At 40.0% G+C, this 23,002-nt stretch overlaps 1 protein-coding gene across 4 annotated transcripts; it reads right to left on the bottom strand.

Annotated features, from left to right (window-relative positions):
• Positions 1–4,349: 4,349 nt before the first annotated feature.
• slc7a1a (solute carrier family 7 member 1a) lies at positions 4,350–22,644 on the bottom strand. 4 transcript variants are annotated; one of them, XM_033642275.2, is made up of 13 exons: positions 22,448–22,644; positions 14,903–15,180; positions 13,853–14,035; positions 13,546–13,704; positions 12,434–12,611; positions 12,140–12,273; positions 9,862–10,084; positions 9,134–9,273; positions 7,722–7,824; positions 7,112–7,317; positions 6,799–6,950; positions 6,567–6,675; positions 4,350–5,808 (listed from the first exon to the last, which is right to left on the bottom strand). In XM_033642275.2, exons 2-13 carry the CDS (start codon positions 15,087–15,089, stop codon positions 5,624–5,626), a joined length of 1,959 nt encoding a protein of 652 aa, XP_033498166.1. In that variant the 5' UTR covers positions 15,090–15,180; positions 22,448–22,644; the 3' UTR covers positions 4,350–5,623. The 4 variants fall into 4 exon arrangements, with proteins under 4 accessions (XP_033498166.1, XP_033498185.2, XP_033498176.1 ...); XM_033642294.2 differs by lacking the exon at positions 9,134–9,273 and adding an exon at positions 8,279–8,415 and having other exon boundaries at positions 22,448–22,643; XM_033642285.2 differs by lacking the exon at positions 22,448–22,644 and adding an exon at positions 18,414–18,549.
• Positions 22,645–23,002: the final 358 nt, after the last annotated feature.

Below are 23,002 nucleotides of genomic sequence, written 5' to 3'. Positions count from 1 at the left end.
AGGGAGAGATGCTGCGGACAGGAGGAGGAGGAGGAGGAGGAGGTGGAGCGGTGCTGATGCTGCAGCCGACACCTGGCAGAGCGTCCTCATGATCAGGCGCCCGGGCTTCTCTCTCTTTCAACACATTGGCGCCCTCTGCTGGATTATGTGGGAAGTGTAATGAAAAGTCCTGTCTATAAAATACATAGATTTCATAGAACATTGGTTATCAGAGATATTGGATGTAAAATTTAATTTTAATGCCTCAATTTGTATATTACAGGAGATGTTACATGACACTGTAAGGTATCCACAGAGTTGGTGTGCTCTTTTTTTTTACTGTATTAAAGAAACTTATACTCTAAGATTGGGAATCCACTCACCCTCTTACACTGATTCACTGGAAAAATTAAATGTTTACTAAATATTATTTGAATATGGGAAAGACAATAGCAATGGAAATGAACAAATTAATTTGAAACATATGGGGAAAAATATTACAAGCACTGAGTACATGAAAAAAAGGGGAAAAGTGGTCAGTGTACTCAAATCTGATTTGAGGTTTTGTTTTGTTCTACTTCCTTTATTTATCTTTATTTTTTTTAATTCTTTTTTTGATGCAGTTGTTGCAGAGGGATAAGTGGACAACAATGCCACTTTAAATATAATTATTGGTTACAATATAAAAGATCTTTTTGTTTTTGAGTTTATAAAGTCTTGTTTTGTATTTTTTTTTAAGATTGTGTGTCTTAATTTTGTGATGATAGAAAGTGTTTATTGTATATAATGAAAAATAAAAATAAAATCTTATTTAAAACAAAAAAAAAGATCAGTGGATTTCAAAGCCAAAAGACACTCGAACATGTCTGGATGTTAAAAAGGTCATTTTATTTACAGGAGCAAGTGAAACATACAAACACTTGAACAAAAAGACAAACAGACGACAAGGGGACAAGAAGATAGTGAGCGCCGATATGGTGACATTGATATGAAAGTTTTTATGTGTGGGATTTTTGTTTGATTGGGTTTATGTTTTTCTTCCTAGAAAAAAAAAATTATAATATAATAATAATAATCCATGATTTTCTCAGATCCTCTTTCTTAGTACCTCTGGGTCAGGTCGTTCCTAATAATACCAGCAAATGGCGCCAAACACAGTTAGTGTTTCTCAAAGTCAAGGATCCTTTCTTGGTAGGACGAGTCTTTCCAAGAAAGGATCCTACATGTTGGAACAGGTTAACGAGTGTCCTCACGTGTGCGTCATTAACCCTCAGCAGACTGAGGAGGTTTCAGGATACTGTGATAATTTTGACGCTCTCTGATTTTGTTGTACAGTTTGAGATTCATGTGAATTTTAGGAGGAATATATTTCAGGATGACACTTAAAAAAAACACGTACACTAAGAATCGTGGGTACTTTTACCTGCCGAGGATACATACATGTAACCTTGACAGAAAACCCAGTTTATAGTGGCCTATTACATGTATAGGCTACAGGTGCCTGAAAATATACAAAACATCAGAAAAAAAAACATAACTCAAAGCCCATTTAATAGCTTTTTATGGAGCTTTCAGCTGCATCTCTTGGTCTTCTTCAGCAGATGTAGTTGTTGGCAACTGAGCTGCCTCCATCTGATGAAGAAGGTTGTGGGATTCGACTGAAAGCTCCATTAAAAAAAACCCTAATGAGGCCAGTTATGAATAACAAAACAAGAACCCCTGATGTCACCCACATATACAGACTATTATTTGTGCTTTTTTTCAACATTAACACACTATTGAACACACTGTAATCCAACAATGACCACAGAAAATGCAAACAAAACAGGGGAGTAAAGTCTGAGAATGTGATGAAATCACAGCTGAATGCCATAAACATGAAGCCATCATCAACATCACATCAAAAGCCTGATAATGTGACACATGTAATGTAATTGGAAAGATAAAGACCGTTGATTTTTAAAGCATCAAAGGGAAAAAGAAGAAGCTCCTTCTTTTATCTGTTTATAGGCCTGTATGTGTAGCATTTATTTCAAAGGTAAACACTAAGGTTTGGCATGACGTGAAGGATAAACAAGTACTGATTATGCCAGAAGATAGACTTTTTAAAATACACATGAATCCCTTTGTATGTTTTAAACTTAACACGGAGACTTTAATTTAAAACATTAATCAGTTATATTGTTGTTATACTGTTATGTCATACTGTGCGTAGGCAGCTTCCTATTAATCATATAAAGTTAATATGCTTTGACTTCCTGTGTATCTGCATTCTTGTAATCCTGGATTTCAGTGTAATTACTTTGTGTAACAACTCAGCAAGATATATTAATGTGTTGGGAACACAAACTACAGAAAGCTCTAGAAAAATCAGCCATGCATATTTGATCAAAGTGATACTTGTCACAAATTATTATTACACGTCTACTACAGCCCAGTATGACCCCCAAAATCTCGTTTCTGCCACAGTCATGCTGATATCCTGTAGTTTAGTGTTTTATTACAGTGGTGGAAGAAGTATTTGTATATTTTACTCAAATAAAAGTGTGTAAGTATTATCAACAACATGTGAAAAGTAAAAGTAAAAAGTTTCCTGCCAGTGTTTTACCATTATATATGATGTTTTTTGATTAATATTACCACTGCATTAATGTGTATGTTTCATTTTACTTCTATAGATGTGCACGTGTGGTCATTTTAACTCCTTTATACACTGTTGGGTAGTTGAATCTACAGCAATGCATTGTTGTCTGTAAGTTCATCATATATTTATGGTGTCGCTGTCTTGTGAGAAGAAGTAAAATGTATTTTTAACCCCACAAGGAAAACTATATTCTTTACTTTATTTAAAAAAGATAAAATAAATCACCAAATATGGAGATACACGGTTTTCACTGGACAGGAAGGGTATGAAAAATTATCTGAAAAGAGCTCTGAGATGTACCGGAGTAGAATTATTCTGTGCTTAAGTACAGTACTTGAGTAAATGTACTTAGTTACTTTCCACCACTGGTGTTATTCCAACAATTGTTTTTATTAATGAGGCATCAATGGTTAAGAAATGACAAAAGAAGGTGAAGGCAGCGACTTTTCCAACCCTGAGGATGAAGTTTTAGTTGCACTGATCATGTAAACACAATATAAGGAGCACAATATCAGATACAAACAGGGCAACATAACATAAGCCTTTTCTCCAATTTACAAATAATTTACTACAAGAAATATAAACAATATCTTATATACACAGTCTTGATTACACGTGTCTACTTATAGACAGGTACATTGTTGTAAAGGATTCCCAAAACCGCAGTTAATGCATTGAAAGGCTAAAACTAACAGACCTGCATTTAAATGACGAATTAAACTTTTGTCACACCGTCTCTAGAGTCTGTTTACACATCTTGTGGATTACTACTGCATTAAAGTTGCGTTTTGTTGTGGCTCAAGAGGAAGAGGCATAAAGTCTGATGTAACTTGAGTCAAAGTTGGTTAGGTCTGAAGACAAATCTGAAAATATAGATAATTGAAATTGAATTCAAAAATGAATAGCTACATAAGCCACCACTACAAGCATAACACACCCCAATTTCCAACTGATCTGTTGGAAGCTGAGTTGCATTGTGGGTAATGTAGGCACCATGAGTGAAATGATACACTTTTTTTATGTTTATGAAAAGAGAAAAATATCTAAACGCATTAGACATTTTAATGAAAAGAAACAAATTTTAAAAAATTTATGTAAATAAATGTACAAGTGTGGCGAATTCTTCCGGATCATATTTTTCATAGGCTTTAACTTAATTATAAATATTAAGCCGAGTCAGAGTCCTAATCTCAAAAGCACATTGGAAATGAACATCTTTTAGGAAGTGGGTAATAAAAAGACATTAATAAACATGAGAAAAGGTCTATATAAACTGAGAACAAATACATTCTTCCAAATTGAACATGAGAAAAAAAAGATCGGCCTGACTTCTTCTTTTTTTTTAAAGACAAGCTAAATGTTACAAGTTACAGTTGCAAAAAGACACAGCAGCCAGCACTGTGAAAATCCACTATCATCTAATGTTACATGGCGTTAACTGACATTCAGCAGCTGTCACTGTCTTCACCTGATACTCAACATTTGCCGGATATCAGACACAATTGCCAACTCGTTACACTCCGTGTCCATCTTCAGTCTGACCTTGCCTCCACTCCAAGTGTTTCCCGTGGGGAGGGGGATTGGACTGTCTCCTAACCAATTACTAGAGACCAATGTATCCACCTGAATCTAAGGTCACCTTAAGTCCAAACTGATGCGTCGCCATGCCAGCATACCGGTTTGGTTGGAGTGGGGCGGCAGTGAGGTATATCAAACCACGATTTCAGGCAGTATTGAAAGCAGCGTCTATCTTGTCTAAAGTAGTCGCCATTGTGATCACTCCACATTGGTTCTGCCGCACAGCTTGACGATGGTGCCGGCATTAGTCCCGCCTATGGTGCTGACTGGCTAATCATTAGTCCTCACTGGGTCCTTTTCAACGGAAAAACTGCTGTTTCATGAGGGTGGATTCAAAGCTCTGGAGTCAGGCCAGCTCAACTTATATCAGGATTCACAAACCAGATTCCACCTATTTACCATGGGCATTAAATATGCCAAATAAGAGAGCATATTTTCACTTTGAGAAATTTAAAATGTTCCTGTCAGGCTTTAGACACTTCCTCTGAATCGCTGTGTCTCAGAGTAATGAACTGTCCAACAGGATACGTCGTTAAGTGTCTTGGTACAGACATTTCAGCATCATCATTTGCAGCCAGATCCAAGGCTTGTGACTGACGGTATCAATGTAGTCCTTCGGATTTAAAATTAGACTCATGGAAACTGTAAACTACAGCTCCCTGCTGGCCAGCTTGTACTGTATGCACAGCCATTGGCCCGACCACCCTTTTCTGCTAGTGAACACAGGGAATTATGTCACAGACAAGCGTGTTGCAGTGTATTGTGCAAGCTCTCACTCGTCTGGGGGACTGTTAGAGCAGCATTTCAACATCAGTTACATAAGAGTTGGCAGGTTTATGAGAATGTAGCTAATGGTACCAATCTGTATGAAATACATATTGTGTTATCTGATTTTCAGAATCATTTATATATATATATATACAGTAGATATGTTTTCATAAACAGAAAGACAAGAAAATGTATTACTGTTGAACATTCTGGCATCCAGACGAAAGCTGTTACACATGTGCGCATAGTCCTACTGCCAGCAATGTACTCTTACCCAGACCTCAACTTAACCTCCCTGAAACACTGAGATGTTTTGTGTCTCCAGCATGAGCCCTTCCCCCTCAGACAGCAAAGTGATAACAAGCAGCTGAAGCTCAAGGCCAAACAGAAGGGGTAACAAGCTTATTACAAAATACTCGAATAACAGAACATGTCTATTATGGCTAAAGAAGTGCCAATATGCCACTTTTCTGTTTTCTGCCTGGCAGTCAAGGGTGAGAGTCACAGGTTTGGGGATTTTAGGTCAAAGTTATTTATTATTGCTTTGTCCAAACCGGAGTGCTGCCAGCAAGGGGAGTCGTCCAGTCGAAAATAATACACACACAGACTGGTGTCAGGGGAGTTGGAAATGTACACAGCATGTTCTAATGCAGTCTACAAATCTCCATCGTCCTCGTCGATGGCATCAATGCCGTTGTGCAGGAAGGCCTCCTTCTCTGGTGACATGGCCTCTGAATTGTGGTCATGTTTGAAACTGTCCATCTCTGTTTCTGGAGATGAGCGGGCCAGAGCGGCCTCAGCGCTGTGGTGAATGCCATAGCAGAAGTAGATCACAAAACCTGGAGAGGCAGAGCAAGACATGCTTCAAAACAATTCCTGCTTGCAACTGTTTTACCACAAAATGATGACATACGAATGCAGGATTTATACTTCTGCATCGCATTGACGCCAAGCCCCATGTGTAGTCCGACGAGCACCTCCACAGACGCAGACCTCCTGTCTATTTTTGTAAGCTGAAACCATTTCCCTCAGTGGAAACAAAGCTTTTATTTGCTTTAATTTCACAGATAAGAAACAATAAATTGTGGAGACAATAAAGCCTGCACAAAAATAGCATTTTAAGTCTTGTGTGTGAGTTATCATTCTGGGATTTATACTTCGGGATTTGTCCTGGCTTCATATGAGCAGAGGAAATCTCCGCTCGTTGCTAGGCTAATTTATACCATGTAAAATGCCATAGGCTTGTGCCAAAATTTGTGGGAAAAATGTTTCCAGATGAAGACAAGTGCTTTGTCTGTGAATGCTGCGAGTTACAGTGAAGCCGATGTGTGTATTTGTGTTTGAAATTGTTGCTATTACGACATGTTTAAAGTGTGTTTTGGGTGTGTTTTGAATCAAATAATCTTCACAGTGCTTCACAGAAACCCTGCTGCTAACCATTGTTTTGGAGGTGTAACTACAGAGTGACACAGACACACCACCTCACAAGTATAAATGCTTAGGCTACGTGTGCAGGCTACTTAATGGTCACCATGTCAGACTGCTCATTTCAAGCCACTAAAGCCAGTTTAGTTTAAACGCTGGAAACACTACCTACCTAGAGCCATCCAAACAGAAAATCGTATCCAAGTGCCTCTGTCCAGCTGCATCATCAGGTACACATTTACAAACATACTGATCACTGGAATGAAGGGCAGCAGTGGAACCTAAAGAGTCAAATATAAAAAAGGAAACGTGGCAACTTGTGTTAATGCAAAAATGATGTGTTTTCAAAAATTTCAAAATCTAATCCAGACTATCCTACGTAGATTTCGTTTCTGGAATCAAACCTTGAAGGAGAGTTTCGTCTTGCTTTCAGGCTGTCTCCAGATGATGAAGGTGAGGAGGAGACACACCATGAAGATGACACTGAGGGCTATGACGTTCCACACAGCAGTGCCCCCCTGCACTGCCAGTACACTGAATGCCAGGATTAATGTTCCTGCAGAAGTACATATGTTTTATATCACTGCATGTATTACTCTACAAGTGCCAATTCTAATTCAGCATTCAAGACTAAATGAATTATCTGGATTCAAAGCAAATTAAGTCTTTTGTCAGCTTCTTCTAACACATTTAAGTAGCCCTGGTATGATCCATTACCCAACATAGAGGCACAGATGTTGACAGAGAAGCCCGACAATGTGGATGGTTCAGAGTTGTCTGGGAACAGGAGGGTCTTGACGCTGAACTTCTCCTCCATACCGGGCAGCATGCCCATACTAGGGACACTGATGCCATCGCTCAGCTCCCCCTCATCCTGGGTATTGGCCATCTGATACACAAGAGAGGGCTGCTCGGGCTGGTACCTGACACAATCAAAAAAAACATGTAGTTGTGACTTTACTCTGTATTCACATTACTGAAAAGAGCTAATGCAGTGATAAGATGCACCTCTTGCAACATTAATGCACAATGTTTATGAGTAATGTCAATCATACTGAAACATCAGCTGCAGCCACATGTTTAGCAAGGGCAATTAAAGTTGTAACATGTGGCAGTGAATTTATGAAGTATGAAACTGCTTTGAGCAAGAATGCAGTGCTGAGTTTCATTGGTTGCTAAAAGGAGATAAAAACATATGTGGCAGCGGGAAGGTGGTGATGAAGTGTTAAGTCTCTCAGCTTCAAGCTGGAACAACTCCAGCATTGAACTCTGCTGCTCTGAACCAGTGTCCCTGGTTAAACTCTATATACTTATGTCCCACACTGACCTCAGAACCAGAACACAGGCAGCCACTAATGTGTAGGCCAGCAGGGTCCCTATTGACATCAGGTCCACCAGGTCCTTCAGGTCGAACAGAAATGCCATGATAGCTTCACGGAGCAAGAAAATGAAAAGAGAGTTGGAGAGATTAGATGTGTTTGATTGTAAGACCCTTTGTTACCATAAAATAATTTGAGAGGACTATAATGTGTTTTTAAGATGGTCATCTAGCTCCCATAAACATGTTTAGGGTTTCAAGTCTTATGTTTTCTTTTCCTATTTTTTTATTTTAGCTACGCTACAAAGCTAACACACTGAACTAAGTAATGGATAAGCAGCTGTTTCACTGTTGCTATTTGTACTCTTTATTAGCATTCAACACTGACTGCTGGCAGAGAGCTCAAAGGTGATGCACATTGTACTTTCACATCATCTCATACAGTCCTATCCTTCACGTTATGCCCCGCCCCGCCCCTCTTAGTCCCCCACTCTCCCTCCCTCTCCTCAAATACAGGCCTCTGTTTTCCTTAACCGTCCCTGTTGCGGATTTCCTATTCATCTTACCAGACATAACCCCGGCGGTCACAGTGGACGTTATGGGGGATTTCCTCTCGCTGACGTGGGCCAGACAGGAGAAGAGCAGGCCATCCCGAGCCATGGCAAAAATGATACGGGGTAGGGGGAACATGGAACCCAACAGACTGGGGAGTCGGGTGGGGGAGGAAAACATCAGAGTGGGATGACAGATGTAGGTGAAGTGAAGAGGAACAAATGAAAAGGGAAGAAGTAAAGGAGGTCAGTAGGGGAGAAAGGAGGAGCATTAGTAAAAGGAGACAGATACGGCTGGCAAGATAGGGGTTGCGGGTTAGGGTGCGGAAACCGGACACCAGGCTAGCCACACTGTAGAGCAGTGTGGGCATGATGTTGGACCAAGGATATTTGAATGTCAGCATGCAAAATGTTTCCCATTTAAATAGCAAATAGGGTGCTCCTCATGCTGTTACACTCTGTTCCCATTTAAAAATTGTTGGTTACTTCAGCGAGCAGTTTAGTTTGCTATTTATATCCCTGCTTACACCACCAAGATGCAGGTAGAGAAATTAAGTCTCCTTGAGTTCACCAAATAAAACAAGTCTAGCCACTGACCCATGTTAGAAGAAGGACAAAGTATAACCTGGACTGCCTCAACCAATTACAAAGAGACCTGGCCACGTGAGACAGAGGATAAGAGACAGTTAGTGATGCTCTTTTCCTGCTGGAGTGCTGATTTCTGTCAGGTTTCTTTAAAACAAAATTAAAATAGAATTTGCAATCGGCAGGTCAGAGCGTTTGCAACCTGGCGCAGCTCAGCCCAGCAGCAGGAAAAGAGGCTTCGTTGAAATTGGATGCTCTTTAAAAACATGCGTGTTAGTGTCTCACCTGCCCCTATGCCAGAGGTGAGGGTTGCAGTTAGCGGGGTTTTGGTGCGGGGGCTGATCTCGGCCATGAACTTGAAAAGCAGCCCATCGTCGGCCATAGCCCAGATCACACGAGGCATAGGGAACATAGCACCCAGCAGGCTACCAGGGGGGGAGACCAGGATATATAGTATCCACACTTACACCCACAAGAATGCCGTGAAACATACATGAACAGAGACACCAGCTCACAGATACAAGGAACATCATACAGTACATTTACATGACATAATATACAGCAAGAATAGTGGCATGCAGGAACATGTTTAATATCAAAACAAACCTTAAATATACTCCATAATTATATTATAATTATTGATCAAAGCAACTGCCATTAAAAACAAAAGTATGTACCATCATTATAAAACCATTAAAAACTGATTACTAATAAAAATGCAGTTTGCAGTGGCCTTTGGTGACACGAGTTACATAAGTGCATGCACTGATGGTACAATATATTCTTAGCAGTGCTCTTATTTTTAGTCAAGGGATCAAATGCCTTCTGAAGTTAAATATACAGTCACATAGTGCCACACGCACGCGCACACACACAGGAATGGTTATGTGTGTGCATGTCTGCATGCTTATCTGACAGAACTCGAGTACATGAGCATGCATTTAAAGCTGATGGCAGACGAATGCAGGTGTGTGTGTGTGTGTGTGTGTGTGTGTGTGTGTGTAACTACTTACCTCGTAGACAGAGCACAAAGAGAGCCTACAGCTACGGCGTATTTGGCTCCTCCCCAGCCCACATAGTTAAAGGCTACAGGCAGGGGGCTTTTGCTGTCCAGCAGGTAGTAGGGCATCATGAGGGTGAGGGCTGCAGAAACACCAAAGTATGCTACAAAGCAGATGAGCAGCGAGGATACGATGCCAATGGGGATGGCTCTCTGGGGGTTCTTCACCTCTTCACCTGGAGCGTAGTTGAGGAACAGACACGGTTATACGGAAGAAAACGCTTTACTTGTGTTTTACTCCACCAGATGCGGAGGTTTTGTTCACTAAAAGCACTTTCTGCCTTGCATGGGATGCTAAAAATATGTGCTTTCAAACAATAGACAACAAGACAAAAGTGTAATACATTAATTTGAGAAGAAAAAATGGCTCTGTTTTTCTAAATTAACGAGATTATTTCAGAACTCTCCAAAAAGTTTTTATGAAAAAATCCTGCTCTTGTTTCTCTAAATGATTTGTGATCAATTTCTGGTCGATTAAAAAAAAACATGATAATTATCCTGTTTATTTAGAAAACAAGAATTAACAAGATTATTACCTCTTTAATTGAGAAAACCAAGAACTGACAACATTTTCCCTTTTACTCATAAAAATGAGAATTAGCAAGATTACAATCTAGTAAATAAAAAACATTAATTAACAAGAAATATATTATCTTATTAACTTAGAAAAACAAGAATTAACAAGAGTATCTTGTATATTCAGATAAACAAAGGCAGATTTTATTTCCATTAAAGCTTTTCTTAGTATTCTCAGATTATAATCTTGTTATTTTTAAAAAAAATTGAGAATAAACGTCTCCTAGTAAATATAAAAAATTAACAAGGGCAATATTATTACCTCATTAACTTATAAAAACAAGACTTAATGAGATAATTATATTGTAATTTAGAAAATTGAGAATTAATGAGAAAATCTAATTAATACTAAAAAACATGAGTAGAATTTTTTTCCATGAAAAGTTTTCTCATAATTCTGAGGTAATAATCTTGTTAATTCAGTAAAGCAGGACAAATATTTTTTTCATAAGTGAATGTACAATACAGATAATGACAAAGCACATTTTATTTCTGTCAGACACACTGACGCAGAACTATTTACTGCCTCTAATTTTGGAGACTATCACTGTGCAACAACATCCTCCCGCAACCCCATTTACCACTGTTTGTTGGTAAAACTAACTATTCACACTTGAACGCACGGTTTAAGCGGACTATACACACCATTCACTCTGCGATGGTTGTTTTGGCAGAATCCCAGTAAATGTGGAAAATTGAGAAAACAGCTGTATTAAAGAAGCATTTTTCCGTATTTTGCAACAAACTGAACAAGGAGCTTATTTTTCCTGTGAAAGACTCAAACACACAACTATTCAGCTGCAGGTGATTATGCAACAGAGCTTCTCAGGCGAACACTCACATCCTGTTCGGCAGTGAAATCACATTGCGATGATTGATCCTGAATCCTCTCTCCACCACTGTTCATGACAAGCGACAGCTACTCATCGGCCCAGAAACAGTGGTAACAGCTGTGTGGATGTTTGTACGCCTGTGTTTGCATATGTGCTTGTGGACAGGGGACGTAATGATACCGTCATTTCAACTTAACTCTAGGTAGCCAGAATACACACACACATACCCACTGAGGGTATAATGGCCTAGGGCTGGCTGACTTTGTGTGTGACCAACATGTCCCCACAAGCCAAACTCAAGCAATCATTCAGGATCAGCCTCCCGCTAGCCAATTAGAATTCAGGAAACAAAGGGGTGGGAAAAGCTGGGGGGCAAGAGAGCCGGCGAACTAGAAAAAAACTCCCCTTTTTTCACAATCCAGAGGCCTTGAACTGATTAAACAGAACGACGTGTATCAAGAAACAGGTGTAGATCTGCACAGTGTAGGAAAAACAAGGGGAACGTGTTCTCCACAAACCTTATATCATGATTACGCCCCTAACCTGGGTCACAGTGCTTTACATTCCACACAGAGCAAAACTGGGCCAAATGCACAAAACTGCATCTTTTCTCTCTGCCTTGCCCCTCTTATGTAACACTCCTGGATGTTTGGACAAGCTTGGGATTGAAATGGCCCCGACTCCAGATTCAGTTACAACAACCCCCCACCCCCACAAAAAACTGAAACATGCCCATGAGGCCGCAGAAGGGATATGAGAGGTGGAACAAGAGGAAAGCCTGGCTAGCAGAGTGAGTGTTTTCTGATTCCTTCCAGCGCTTACCTGTGGTGGCGATGCAGTCAAATCCAACAAAGGCATAGAAGCAGGTAGCAGCTCCTGAAAGGACACCTGTGAAACCAAACGGCATGAAGCCGCCCACTCCTAATATCTCTTTGCTTGGCAGGGTTTCTGTCAGACTGAACAGGGAAAAATAAAATGCAAAAAAAATGTAACTTTATTTAATGACTTGTTTAAGCTATGTGGATTATCCAGAGAAACTGAGATCAATTAAGTTATAAAATGCAATATCAAATATAACACAACACACAATGAGTGCGTTTATGTCCATGTTCTTACTTGAGGCTGGAGTTACTGGTATAATTGGCATGAAGGATCTCTTCAGGGTCAAGCTGCCAGTTCTTTAAAGTGCCTTTGACCAGGCCAGAGACGACCATGAACAACAAGACCAGGATGTTGATACACGTAAACACCTTGTTTACCATTGCTGACTCTTTGACCCCAAATGCCAGCAGACCTTAGAAATGGAAAGGAAAATGAAATTTCTTTTGGAGGAGACTGGACTGGAAAGGCAATAAATTCAACCTATAACACAAATTTTGTAATTAGATTTGTAAAGTAAGTATATTTAGTAAATATGTGCCACTGCAGTCATAGGTGCCATGGGTGCTAGAGGCCTGAGACTCTGCGGAGAAGCCTGTGCACCCACATGCACCAGCGTACAATTGGGGCAAAATATAAATCAATTTGATCAGCTACAAGGAGCAACACTTTCATTGTAAGAGAGTGAAAACATCGATTTAGTAGCTGCCTGGGCCAATGTGTTAATGAGTAATTCAATTTTAATGCATGGGCTTGTATGCTTTCTTTGCATGTCTAACAACATTTGATAGCCTATTATAACTTGTATGGCACAATTAATAGGTGGGCGCCTAGTAGCGTGTATTGTTACATTGCATTCTTAATGGGTGTATTACAGCAGTGGTGGTGTCAGACTTTTGGAATGTGCACTTAGGCCTATTCTTTATGTTCATGTCAGCCATTTTACTAAATATTTCGGTGGCATTGATTACTACTTTGCTTGTATTTCATGGCGTGCATTGTAAGTTAAACTTCTGGTCTCCTGTGTGTGTGTGTGTGTGTGTGTGTCGCTCGTTGCTGTTCATTTTCTAAGGTGCTTAAATGTATGTATTTGACTACTATATCCAAATCTGAATAGACAAGTCATGTAGGCTGTGATAATTGCAGAAGGTTTATCTTAGATGTGGGGATGGGGCATTCAAGTGTTTCGAACACCCACTGGCAGAAACATAAATCAGCACCCATGACTGCAGCAATGTCAACTGTTACAAAAGTTCAAGGTTGAGACACTGCATGCTGCCAAAGATAAAGCATGCTCTAACAAAGTGATAACACAAGAGAGGGGGGCAAAAAGAAACCTGTTTTCCTACCTGTTAAGGTGATTATAATGACAACAGCAAACATGTCAGGGTACTGTGCTAATACACCCGGTGCATTCATGGACATGTACTCTCTGCAGAACTGCTCGATGCGCTTCCCTACCAACTCGTCGAAGGTAGCGCTCCATGCTCGGGCCACACTGGAGGTACCTGAGGTGGAGAAAGAACAGCTGAGGTAGATTATGTGGTGCGTGTGCTTTTGGTTGTCTTGTTGCACCCTCTCATTCTGTTTCTCTATGTGCATTTGGACACAAACATCTAGAAGTAAACAACATAGTAGTAAATGCGTCATTTTTACCAATGATATAGGAGAGGATGAGGTTCCATCCAGTGATGAAGGCCCAGAGTTCCCCAACAGTCACATAGGAGTAAAGATAAGCTGAGCCTGTCTTTGGGACACGGGCTCCAAACTCAGCATAGCACAGACCGGCTAATACTGAGGCCAGGGCTGCTATCAGGAAAGACAACACAATCGCAGGACCTACAGGGGAAATAATATATCACATGATTAGACTCTTTAAGATTTGGCTGGCATGACATCTTTTAATTGTTTGCAGTAATGTTAAAGGGATAAATCAGAAATACATATTTTTCCTCATACCTGTAGTGCTGTTTAGAAGTATTTTGGTGTGAGTTGCTGAGTATTGGAGATATCCGCCATAGAGATGTCTGCTTTCTCACCAATATAATGGAACTAGATGGCACTCAGCATGTGGCGCTCAAAGCACCAAAAAATTCATTTGAAAAACTCAACAGCGATGTCTCTTTCCAGAAATCATGACCTGGTTACGCTCAATAATCCACAGACCTTTTTATGAACAGTTTCATGTAGGAACTATTTTCTTTCCACCAAGCAACAGTCATCAATGCATCACCGTGCAGAGGAAAGCGTGCATCTACTGCTAACCCAATTAGCACTACTGATGAGGAGGCCATTAACGATTACGTCTTGCATTGTTGCAAGCACAAACCTTTCCTTCATGAGAAGATGCCCACTGCCTTTTATGTGGTGACGGGGTTGGCAGGTGTAGTTCAGTAGAAAGAAAATAGTTCCCACATAGAACTGCTCACAACAAGGTCTGTGGATTATCTTGAGTAACTGGGTCATGATGTCTGGAAAGAGACATTGCTGTTTAGTTTTTTTAAATGCATTTTTTTGTTGCTCTGAACACCACAAGCCGAGTGCCATCTAGTTCTATTATATTCAAGGGCAGGCAGACATCTCTACGGCCGATATCTCCACCGCATGCCAACTCAGACCAAAACAGCCTAGACTGTCAATTAGCACTTCAGGTTTGAGCAAAAATTAGTTTTTTTGATTTTGGGGCAAAGTGTCCCTTTAACTTACCTGAATTCTCTCGTGCAACGGCGCCAGCCAGCACATAGACACCAGCACCCAGCGTGCTGCCCACGCCCAGGGCCACCAGGTCGAAAGTGTTGAGGCATCGGGACAGACGGGAGTCCTCTGTGTTACAGTCCACCACCTTCACCCTCAGCAACTGCTTCCCGAAACGCAGAAGCTTCTCCAGCGCCATGGATCACAGTCTGGCCTCAGGGAGGGGAGGGGGTGAAGGTTGACCGGGGTTCAGAGGTCGTGGGAGGGGAGGGGGAGAGGTCACACACAGCCTAATAGGAGAGAAAAGATAATGGACAGTTATTTAAGTGTCTAACACTTATAGTTGACTGGGGCGTTTTAAAAATAACACATAACTTTTTATTTTGAGTCTTTCAGTAAACACTGGTCGCGCTGTGGTCAAGTGTTGCACATCAGGGTTAAGGAGGCCAGCAAAGTTGGTGTAAGTAGAACACTGTTTCCTGGGGTGTTACATAATGCACCCCAAATCCACAATGTGTGACGGCTAGCCAAAAAAACCAGAGGCCTATAGGGATAATCCATCTTATTGCTGGATACGTCGCTGACATGTGTTACATAACACAACTCACAGGAGAGGAGGAGAAGCCCTCGAACAAACTGTTCAACACAAAGAGAATGATAACTCACGACAAAGAAAACACTTTCTTGAAACATGCCGTGGAGGCTCATCACATCGCATCACTCCTACACACAGCAGAGGGAACTAAACATACCAAGACTGTTATTTACCTCTGCTTTGGGTCAGACAGTGCAAACAAGGACAATCCATTATTGAGCAGCCAACGCAGTTTGAAACCTGCTACCCTCTCGAGGCAAAATGCAGCTGTAACACTTCTTTACCGAGTTGTTGGGTCAGAAGTCTGTCCAACATATCATGCACATTCCCCGGTGCTGAGCTCACAAACTGAGAGGCAATGCTGGATATTTGGAATGTGAAAAAAATATAGAGGCCAGACGAAGGAATGGGAAGGGGAAAGAAAGAGGGGAGGGGGTATAAACAATGTCCTGCTGCTATGTCAGTGAGGTTGTGGTGGTCTGGCAGAAGTCCAGAGGTATGTCCGACAGACCGGTGAATTAGGTCAGTGACATGCAGTAGCTTAACACCGTGACCCATTCTAAAATAATGGCGTCCCTCCACATGAGGGCATAAACCCAGAAAAGTCATGAGGACATTACAACAGTCATGTCACACCTCATGGAAGCTTCCACATGAGGGTAAGCTAAGGTGAAGACCTTGTGGCCTTTTTTTTCTTTCCAGAAAGCATTCAGGCTCAGATACAACTTTCCAACCTGGCCTATTCAACATCATATGACAAAAATATGTATTGCAGTGTTATAACATGCCCAGTGAATGTATTCATATACAGACTAAGCTTAAATTTGCAGTGGGAGAAGAACACTATATTCGTTTTCCCACAAAATCATCAAACACAGCTAAAAACACTACCCATACAGTCTAGTCTAGACTATTCTCTATACATTAAAAATACAAGCTTGTACATTAAGAGGAACTCTCCTATATTAAAAAGCTGTCTCAATACTCAAACCAACGCACTGCCACTGCTACTGAAACAATTTGCTTGTTGCAGCGTAATCAAGCTGGTATCATTACACAAGTCAGAGGACATTAAATTCAGCCTCTCCCACTTACAGCTGCTATTTGGTGTTGCAGAGGTCACTTTTGTCTGCACTGTCATTGATAACAAATGATGTTGCACAACAGCAGTAAGTCTCTCTGGATGTTTGTGAAAGAATTACACAGGTGCAGGCTTTCTTACTGTGTACCATTGTGATACTGCCCACTATTAGGAGCCTACAACTTGATGTGCCTTTTTACTAGAGGTAATTGATTGATCAATCAGCAATCTCCTAACCCATTGGCTACGAGATTGCTAATGGGTTACGAGATAATCTCGTAACCCATTGGCTTTCAGTCTGACAGCAATAAGCCTCTGGAGGTGACTGCCAGTATTTCGGAAGATCTGTTGTAGCCAGGCCCACAGGACGCACACCAGGCATTGAAGCCAATTTTCCAGTGGCCAAACAGTGTAATTGCACCATCATGTGATGCCCTGTGGCCAAAAAAACAAGACATGCATGGCGAAAGAGACATCTGTGAATCAGTGGATACATTTTTTGGAGCACCACAACCCCCACGGAACAATTTGTTTCACTATCAGAATTTGATCCATTCGGTCCGAAAACATTTGGAAAGTCTACGGGCCACAGCAGAGGCAGTTACACACACGAATGAACAGGGCTCTGCTTTCAGTGCTGTATCCAATTCTCTTTATACATCCATATCCGGGCCAAGACTCCCTCTACCATGCACTGGTATATGAATGCAGACTTAAAAAAAAGCTAATCTAAAGCTGAATCGCTGTCAGACATCGAGGGGGATAATAGGATTGACAATGACAATGTTATACATTTGCTTTGTTTGGAAGGCAATATTACTGCTACCAGCTTCTCAAGCATGGATATTTTATGATTTTCTCTGTCTTATGATAGTAAACTGAATATTTTAGGGTTTTGAATTGTTGGTGGACAAAACAGAACATCTGAAGATGTCACATTGGGCTTCAGGAAACTGTGATGGACACATTAAATTAAATCTATACATTTTATAGGCCAAGAAACACTAAAATAATTGACATATTCATATTTGTCAGTGGTTGCATTACTATTTTAAGACACATCTTATACAAGATAAGTGTATACATTAGAGCTGCTAGTGCAGTATGGTGTGTTTTGTTACATATGGTATAGAGGTTATTGTAATGACATGCATCTGCAAGTAATTGGATGTATGGATACTTCTTAGAAATAATGTCACCCAAGTTCCTCCTAAATACTATACAATGGCACTTTTCACATTATTCAAGCATGCAATCACATTATGAATGTAACTGCATGCTTAACAAGTGTAAACATTAAGAAATATCTGTATTTCATTCATCTGTTAACAAAAAAACTATAATGGAAACAGCTATTGCTCAAATAATTCATGAAATTACTGGACCAAACCAGCAGCAGTAAGACCGCTGAGCTCCTGCTTGCTGTATATTATTATTCCACCCAGATAAATAAGTAGCTGATTACTGCAATAGCTCGTGTGCCACATTATTGTAAAACCCGGGAAGGTCATTAAAAAAAGCTTACAATGAAAATGCTATTCAAATATATCCAAGGGTAATCATGAAGCGCTTACAGGAATGGACACACACGTGCATGCACATAAACGCAGGAGAATGTAGCCTATACGAACCACACAACCCCTCACTGATCTGGGTACACAGTTCAGCACACTTCAAATAATCCAAATAATGACACCTCAGACAGAATGATATGTGACTGTTCCAAACATATGTTAGAAACAGGAGGAACAATGAAATACACACAATGTCTATGCTGCAGATCAATGTCTAAATGGCAATAAAGCTATTCCCACATGGCAGAATGAGAAAACACATGGAGTACTTACTTGAAACCACCTACAGATACGCTTCAGCTGTTGATCTGAGTGGAAAGTTATAAGAACGGTGACAGATTGAGGGATTAAACCACGTATTTGTTAACTATTCTTCAAGCTGCGGTGAAGACTGCAGAGCGTTTGACGGCAGCCGTTCTGAAATAGAATCTGGAGGAATCACATGGCTTGGCTATTCCAAGCGGCACGCGCGCACACACACACGCATGTACACACAAGCACGGTCAAAATGCAGCAGTAGTTGGCTGACTGAGAAAACCTTAGCAAATGTATTTTTACAGTAATATCCCTGGATGCCTGTAGACTCTTATATAATCACAGTTCAGCTGCATGAATGTAAACAGTCACAGTAACACAGTTTATCTACACAAGCAGCAGCTTTTTTTGCAACAGAAATGTAACTCAGAAAGCTGCAGACAAGCCTGCATGCTTGCACTTAAATCACTCATGCATCTAAGTCCATAAACTCATACACGCGTGCTTTGAATTCACTGTATTTGCACTGTATCTACATAATAAATAAGTACAATAACCTTGCAAAATTCAGGCTTTAGAAAGCATGGCCCCTTCTTATCTCAGTGTGCACGCACATTCACACATATAACTGACACACTGTCGGTTTAAAAGAGTTTTGGCAGCGAGTGCACAGCAGATGAGGTGTGCAGAAAGTAGAGGCAGTGCCCGTTTGTGGGAGAGAGTGGATGAGGAGGAAAGGGGGGTGTGAGCCTGTAGAACCAATGACCGTAGACCATAAATGTGAAACTGCTTGACATTTAGAAGAGCTAATAGTCCTTTTCAAAACCTGCAAAATAACTGGATTTATATGAAATAATTTGATAAAGTGCATCTCTTAAAAACAGCAGTAATATAGTCTTTTTGTAAGTCGCTCTGCCACTTCTGAAGTGAAAATGTATAATCTATGTTCTTTAAGATTTTGTTCACTGTGCTTGTGGACTGTTTTCCTGTTTCTGTGTCATTCAGTTCAGCTATAAGCAACTGCTCACATGCATGCACTCACTATAGGCATCCAGCTAACTGAATGGAATTGCTTTTCTGGCGGTGGGTTCACTGAGGAGAAAGAACGGCATGCAACAGCAGAGCCTTGACTGCTACTTGTTGACATTTCCCATATGTTCCTGTCCAAGTGCATCATGATGCAACACTGCTCTGCTGTTACTGGTAGACATCACTGTATTAAAAGCATAACTCCTCAAAGAAAAGTCTATCAACATTATCAATATGTGAATCCTTGTTGTGTTTGTCCTGGTGTGGTCAGCTAACATACACAGATTTGATCTTTTGGTCTGGTGCATGTAAACGAAGTGATGTGTTGCTGTTTTACTGACCGCGTAATCACCTTCTGTCAGGAACAGGCAAAGTCATGGGCAGCCAAGATTTGACCATACAAAACAAGAAAAGGATTCATAGTCACGCTTAAAGCAAAACTAAGAACTTACTAAGAGGCACAAATAGCAATGTGCCCTTCATGTACCTAAACACACAACAATCCCACTCGTCCTCTTCCCTGACGCAGACCAGAGAAATAATCACATATTTTAGGAAACAAAAGATTGACCCTTTACCTCCATTATGTTCCACTACGTAAATAGTAGAGCACAGAAGGCTCTTTATTCTTTGAACAAACAACATGGGGACTTACAAATGTATGAAAGAAAGAAAATGTACTTATATCTCTGTTTAACACTGGAGTCTCTTTGTTTACTGTTTGCTGAGAATTTGAGCAGAATAATCGTCAGCAACAACTGAAGATCTGACACATCTGGGATATATATATATATATATATATATATATATATATATATATATATATATATTTACTAGAATATTTTAGCTCCCCAGTTTTTAAAATTGAAAGCCTATAATATATTAATTTGAACTTAACGGATTCCCCTGAGAGAATATTTACATATTTGGTACAGTAAAATAGGAATACAACAAGAAATTGGGTATTTCAACATACCATACTTCTGTGGTATGGAGGATGGAAGCTATCAAAACAAAATAAAAATATACATAAATAAAGAGAGAGAAAGAAAGAAAGAAAGAAAGAAAGAAAGAAAGAAAGAAAGGGGGAGTGATGCAAATTAAAATAATTCAGAAATAATTAAATGAATAAATACAAACATAAATAAATATCCAAATAAATACATATGAAAATAAATAAATAAATAAAAGGGAATATTAAATAGGAAAGTAAATAAATAGGGTAATTAATAGTATGGTAAAGAAATATGTAGCAAATTAAGACAGAAATATCAATACATGTCAAATTGGATCAATTAATTAATGCCTACATTTATTTATAATAAATAAATAAATAGATAACAATAATAATAATAATGATAATAATAATGATAATATTTTTTCTATATATTATTTTGGGCCACAAAATGGCATGTTAATTTATTTATTAAGTCACTGATTTATTTATTTATTTTGGCAGCGTATGTCCTCCTTAGTGTACATTTGTATTCAGATATTGTGTATATTCTATTGTGACAGTTCATTCGAACACAGTGCAAGTCAGTTGAATGTTTGACAATAAAAAAGCTGGTACAGGGCATCACTGCTCATTGAATACAAAGTTCACTTTCAGAATCTCAATCTGTTTCTATTCCTGTAGCTGAATACTTTCCTAAGCATAAAAAACACGGTGGTTATTGCTATTACCTAACATCACAATAAGCCCCTGATCCATGTTTTGTACACACTGCAATCTATTTACTGCAGCTACAACTGCTTACATTTCAACGTCAACGCCACAATCCATCATATGCAACTTGTTTCATCGTGACTCTGAGTGTAAACAAAAGACTACACACTGTTCAGAGGATATATAAGTTATGCTTGTTATATAGGCAGCTGAACATGTAGACTGGAAAAAAAGCAAGAGGAAATATGAAGCTCTTGCACCTCTAGAATCTCAGTGAACCTAAAAAGCTTCCACACACACCCTTCCATGCATTTGTATAGGCTACATACAGCCCTGCTGTCAGCAACTGACACACTAGTGACCCACTTTCACACCAGCTAAAGTTAGACCGACAGGAACTGGTCTTGCCATTCAGATCTAAAAGGTCAAGTCTTGAGTCATGCTTAAAATAAAGTTAAATTTAGAATATAGAAATAAAGCAAGTTTTTATTTCAGCAATTATTTATGTCTTTCTTTGTATATATGTTTTACTGTGCTGCAGTAGACTTGAACTTTCCACTTTTATTTTTCCAGAGGAGGAAAGTACCAAAGTGGAGTGACTCAGGTTACAGGCAGGTTATAACAGTGCATCAATAATTAAACCTTAAAGGTAAGTTTCCACATTTCAACTTAAATGATTTACTTTACTTTATTGTGAGTGAATTTATTTTCCATTTTCCATTTATTTTTCGACTTCTGATTTGGGTTTGTTGTGTCTGTGTGTGTCTGTGCTGTGTCAGTGTCTACATCCCTACCCCAAATCTCACAACCACCACCACCTTCCTCATATCATGCATCACCAGCCCTCTTTGTACTGGCTCCACTGCAGCTCCTGAGAGTCAAAGCCAGTCTTAACACACCCCAGGGAACTCCTCTCTCATATTACATGGCCATTAAAGACAATGCATTTTTAGAACCCCCTAAATGTTGAATCGCCAACCTTCAAAGTTAACTTTGGACGATTATACATTAGTTATCACTGAGGTGCAACTTGCAAAACACTCAACTGAGTTGTTGTATTTTTTCGGCGTGTGACGCCCCATTCACAGTCAGGCTGCAGGAAACAGTAGCACTTACTATGAAGGAGTTAAAATGGGGTCTACGCGACACGAGCATGCGGTTTAAAGCATGGGCGCTTCACTCAGCCGCTCAACTTTACGCACGGAAATGCGTCTCCCCTCTGCTCCTTAGCTCGTGCGCATCACCTTAAAACGTATCTAGCCTGTGACACGGATTACTAGAAAGCTGGTAATTACTCAATACTGAATCATTTGCATGTGGCTACGTAGTGTAACGTAACGTTGTACTTCTTTACCTTGTAGACTCTACGGGAGCGCATGAAGCAGTGATCCAAGATAGGGATTTCCTTGAAGTCTAAAAAGCTGGAAATTGTAGGAAGCAAAAGTGCGTCGAAACAAGGCAGCCGGCAAAGTTTTAGGTCTCCCTTAAAAGATGGTAAGGGCGAATTTGAGATTTTGGGTTGCTCTGTTTAGCGCGTCCACGGGGAGGAGGGGATACAGAGGCTGTAAGGCAGCCCCGCCCGCTCATTACCATTACAGTTGTGCAATAGCTATTAAATGCATTAGTGACCAACTGCCACAAGTGGCTGCTGGCTGTAATCAGCAGCAGCTTCATGAATATGATTTCACATTAACAGCATGATTAAGCTTCGATTAGCAATCAGCAATAATGGAAAACTTTAACAAAGACAGCTGCTCCTGTGAAATCCACTTTCAAGTCAAAAAGAAACTGAGCATCCACAAAATCAGTGATATTATTTCCATTTAAGTCCATGGAGGAGTCCTACAAAGCATTCTTAAATTAAATAACAGTAGAAATAGTTTCCCTATGTCCCTGTTATGGTCAGATT

Source organism: Epinephelus lanceolatus, chromosome 11 (genome assembly GCF_041903045.1).
Source record: "Epinephelus lanceolatus isolate andai-2023 chromosome 11, ASM4190304v1, whole genome shotgun sequence".
In the NCBI taxonomy this organism is placed as follows: Eukaryota; Metazoa; Chordata; class Actinopteri; order Perciformes; family Serranidae; genus Epinephelus; species Epinephelus lanceolatus.
This window is presented reverse-complemented; position numbering and strand designations above follow the sequence as displayed.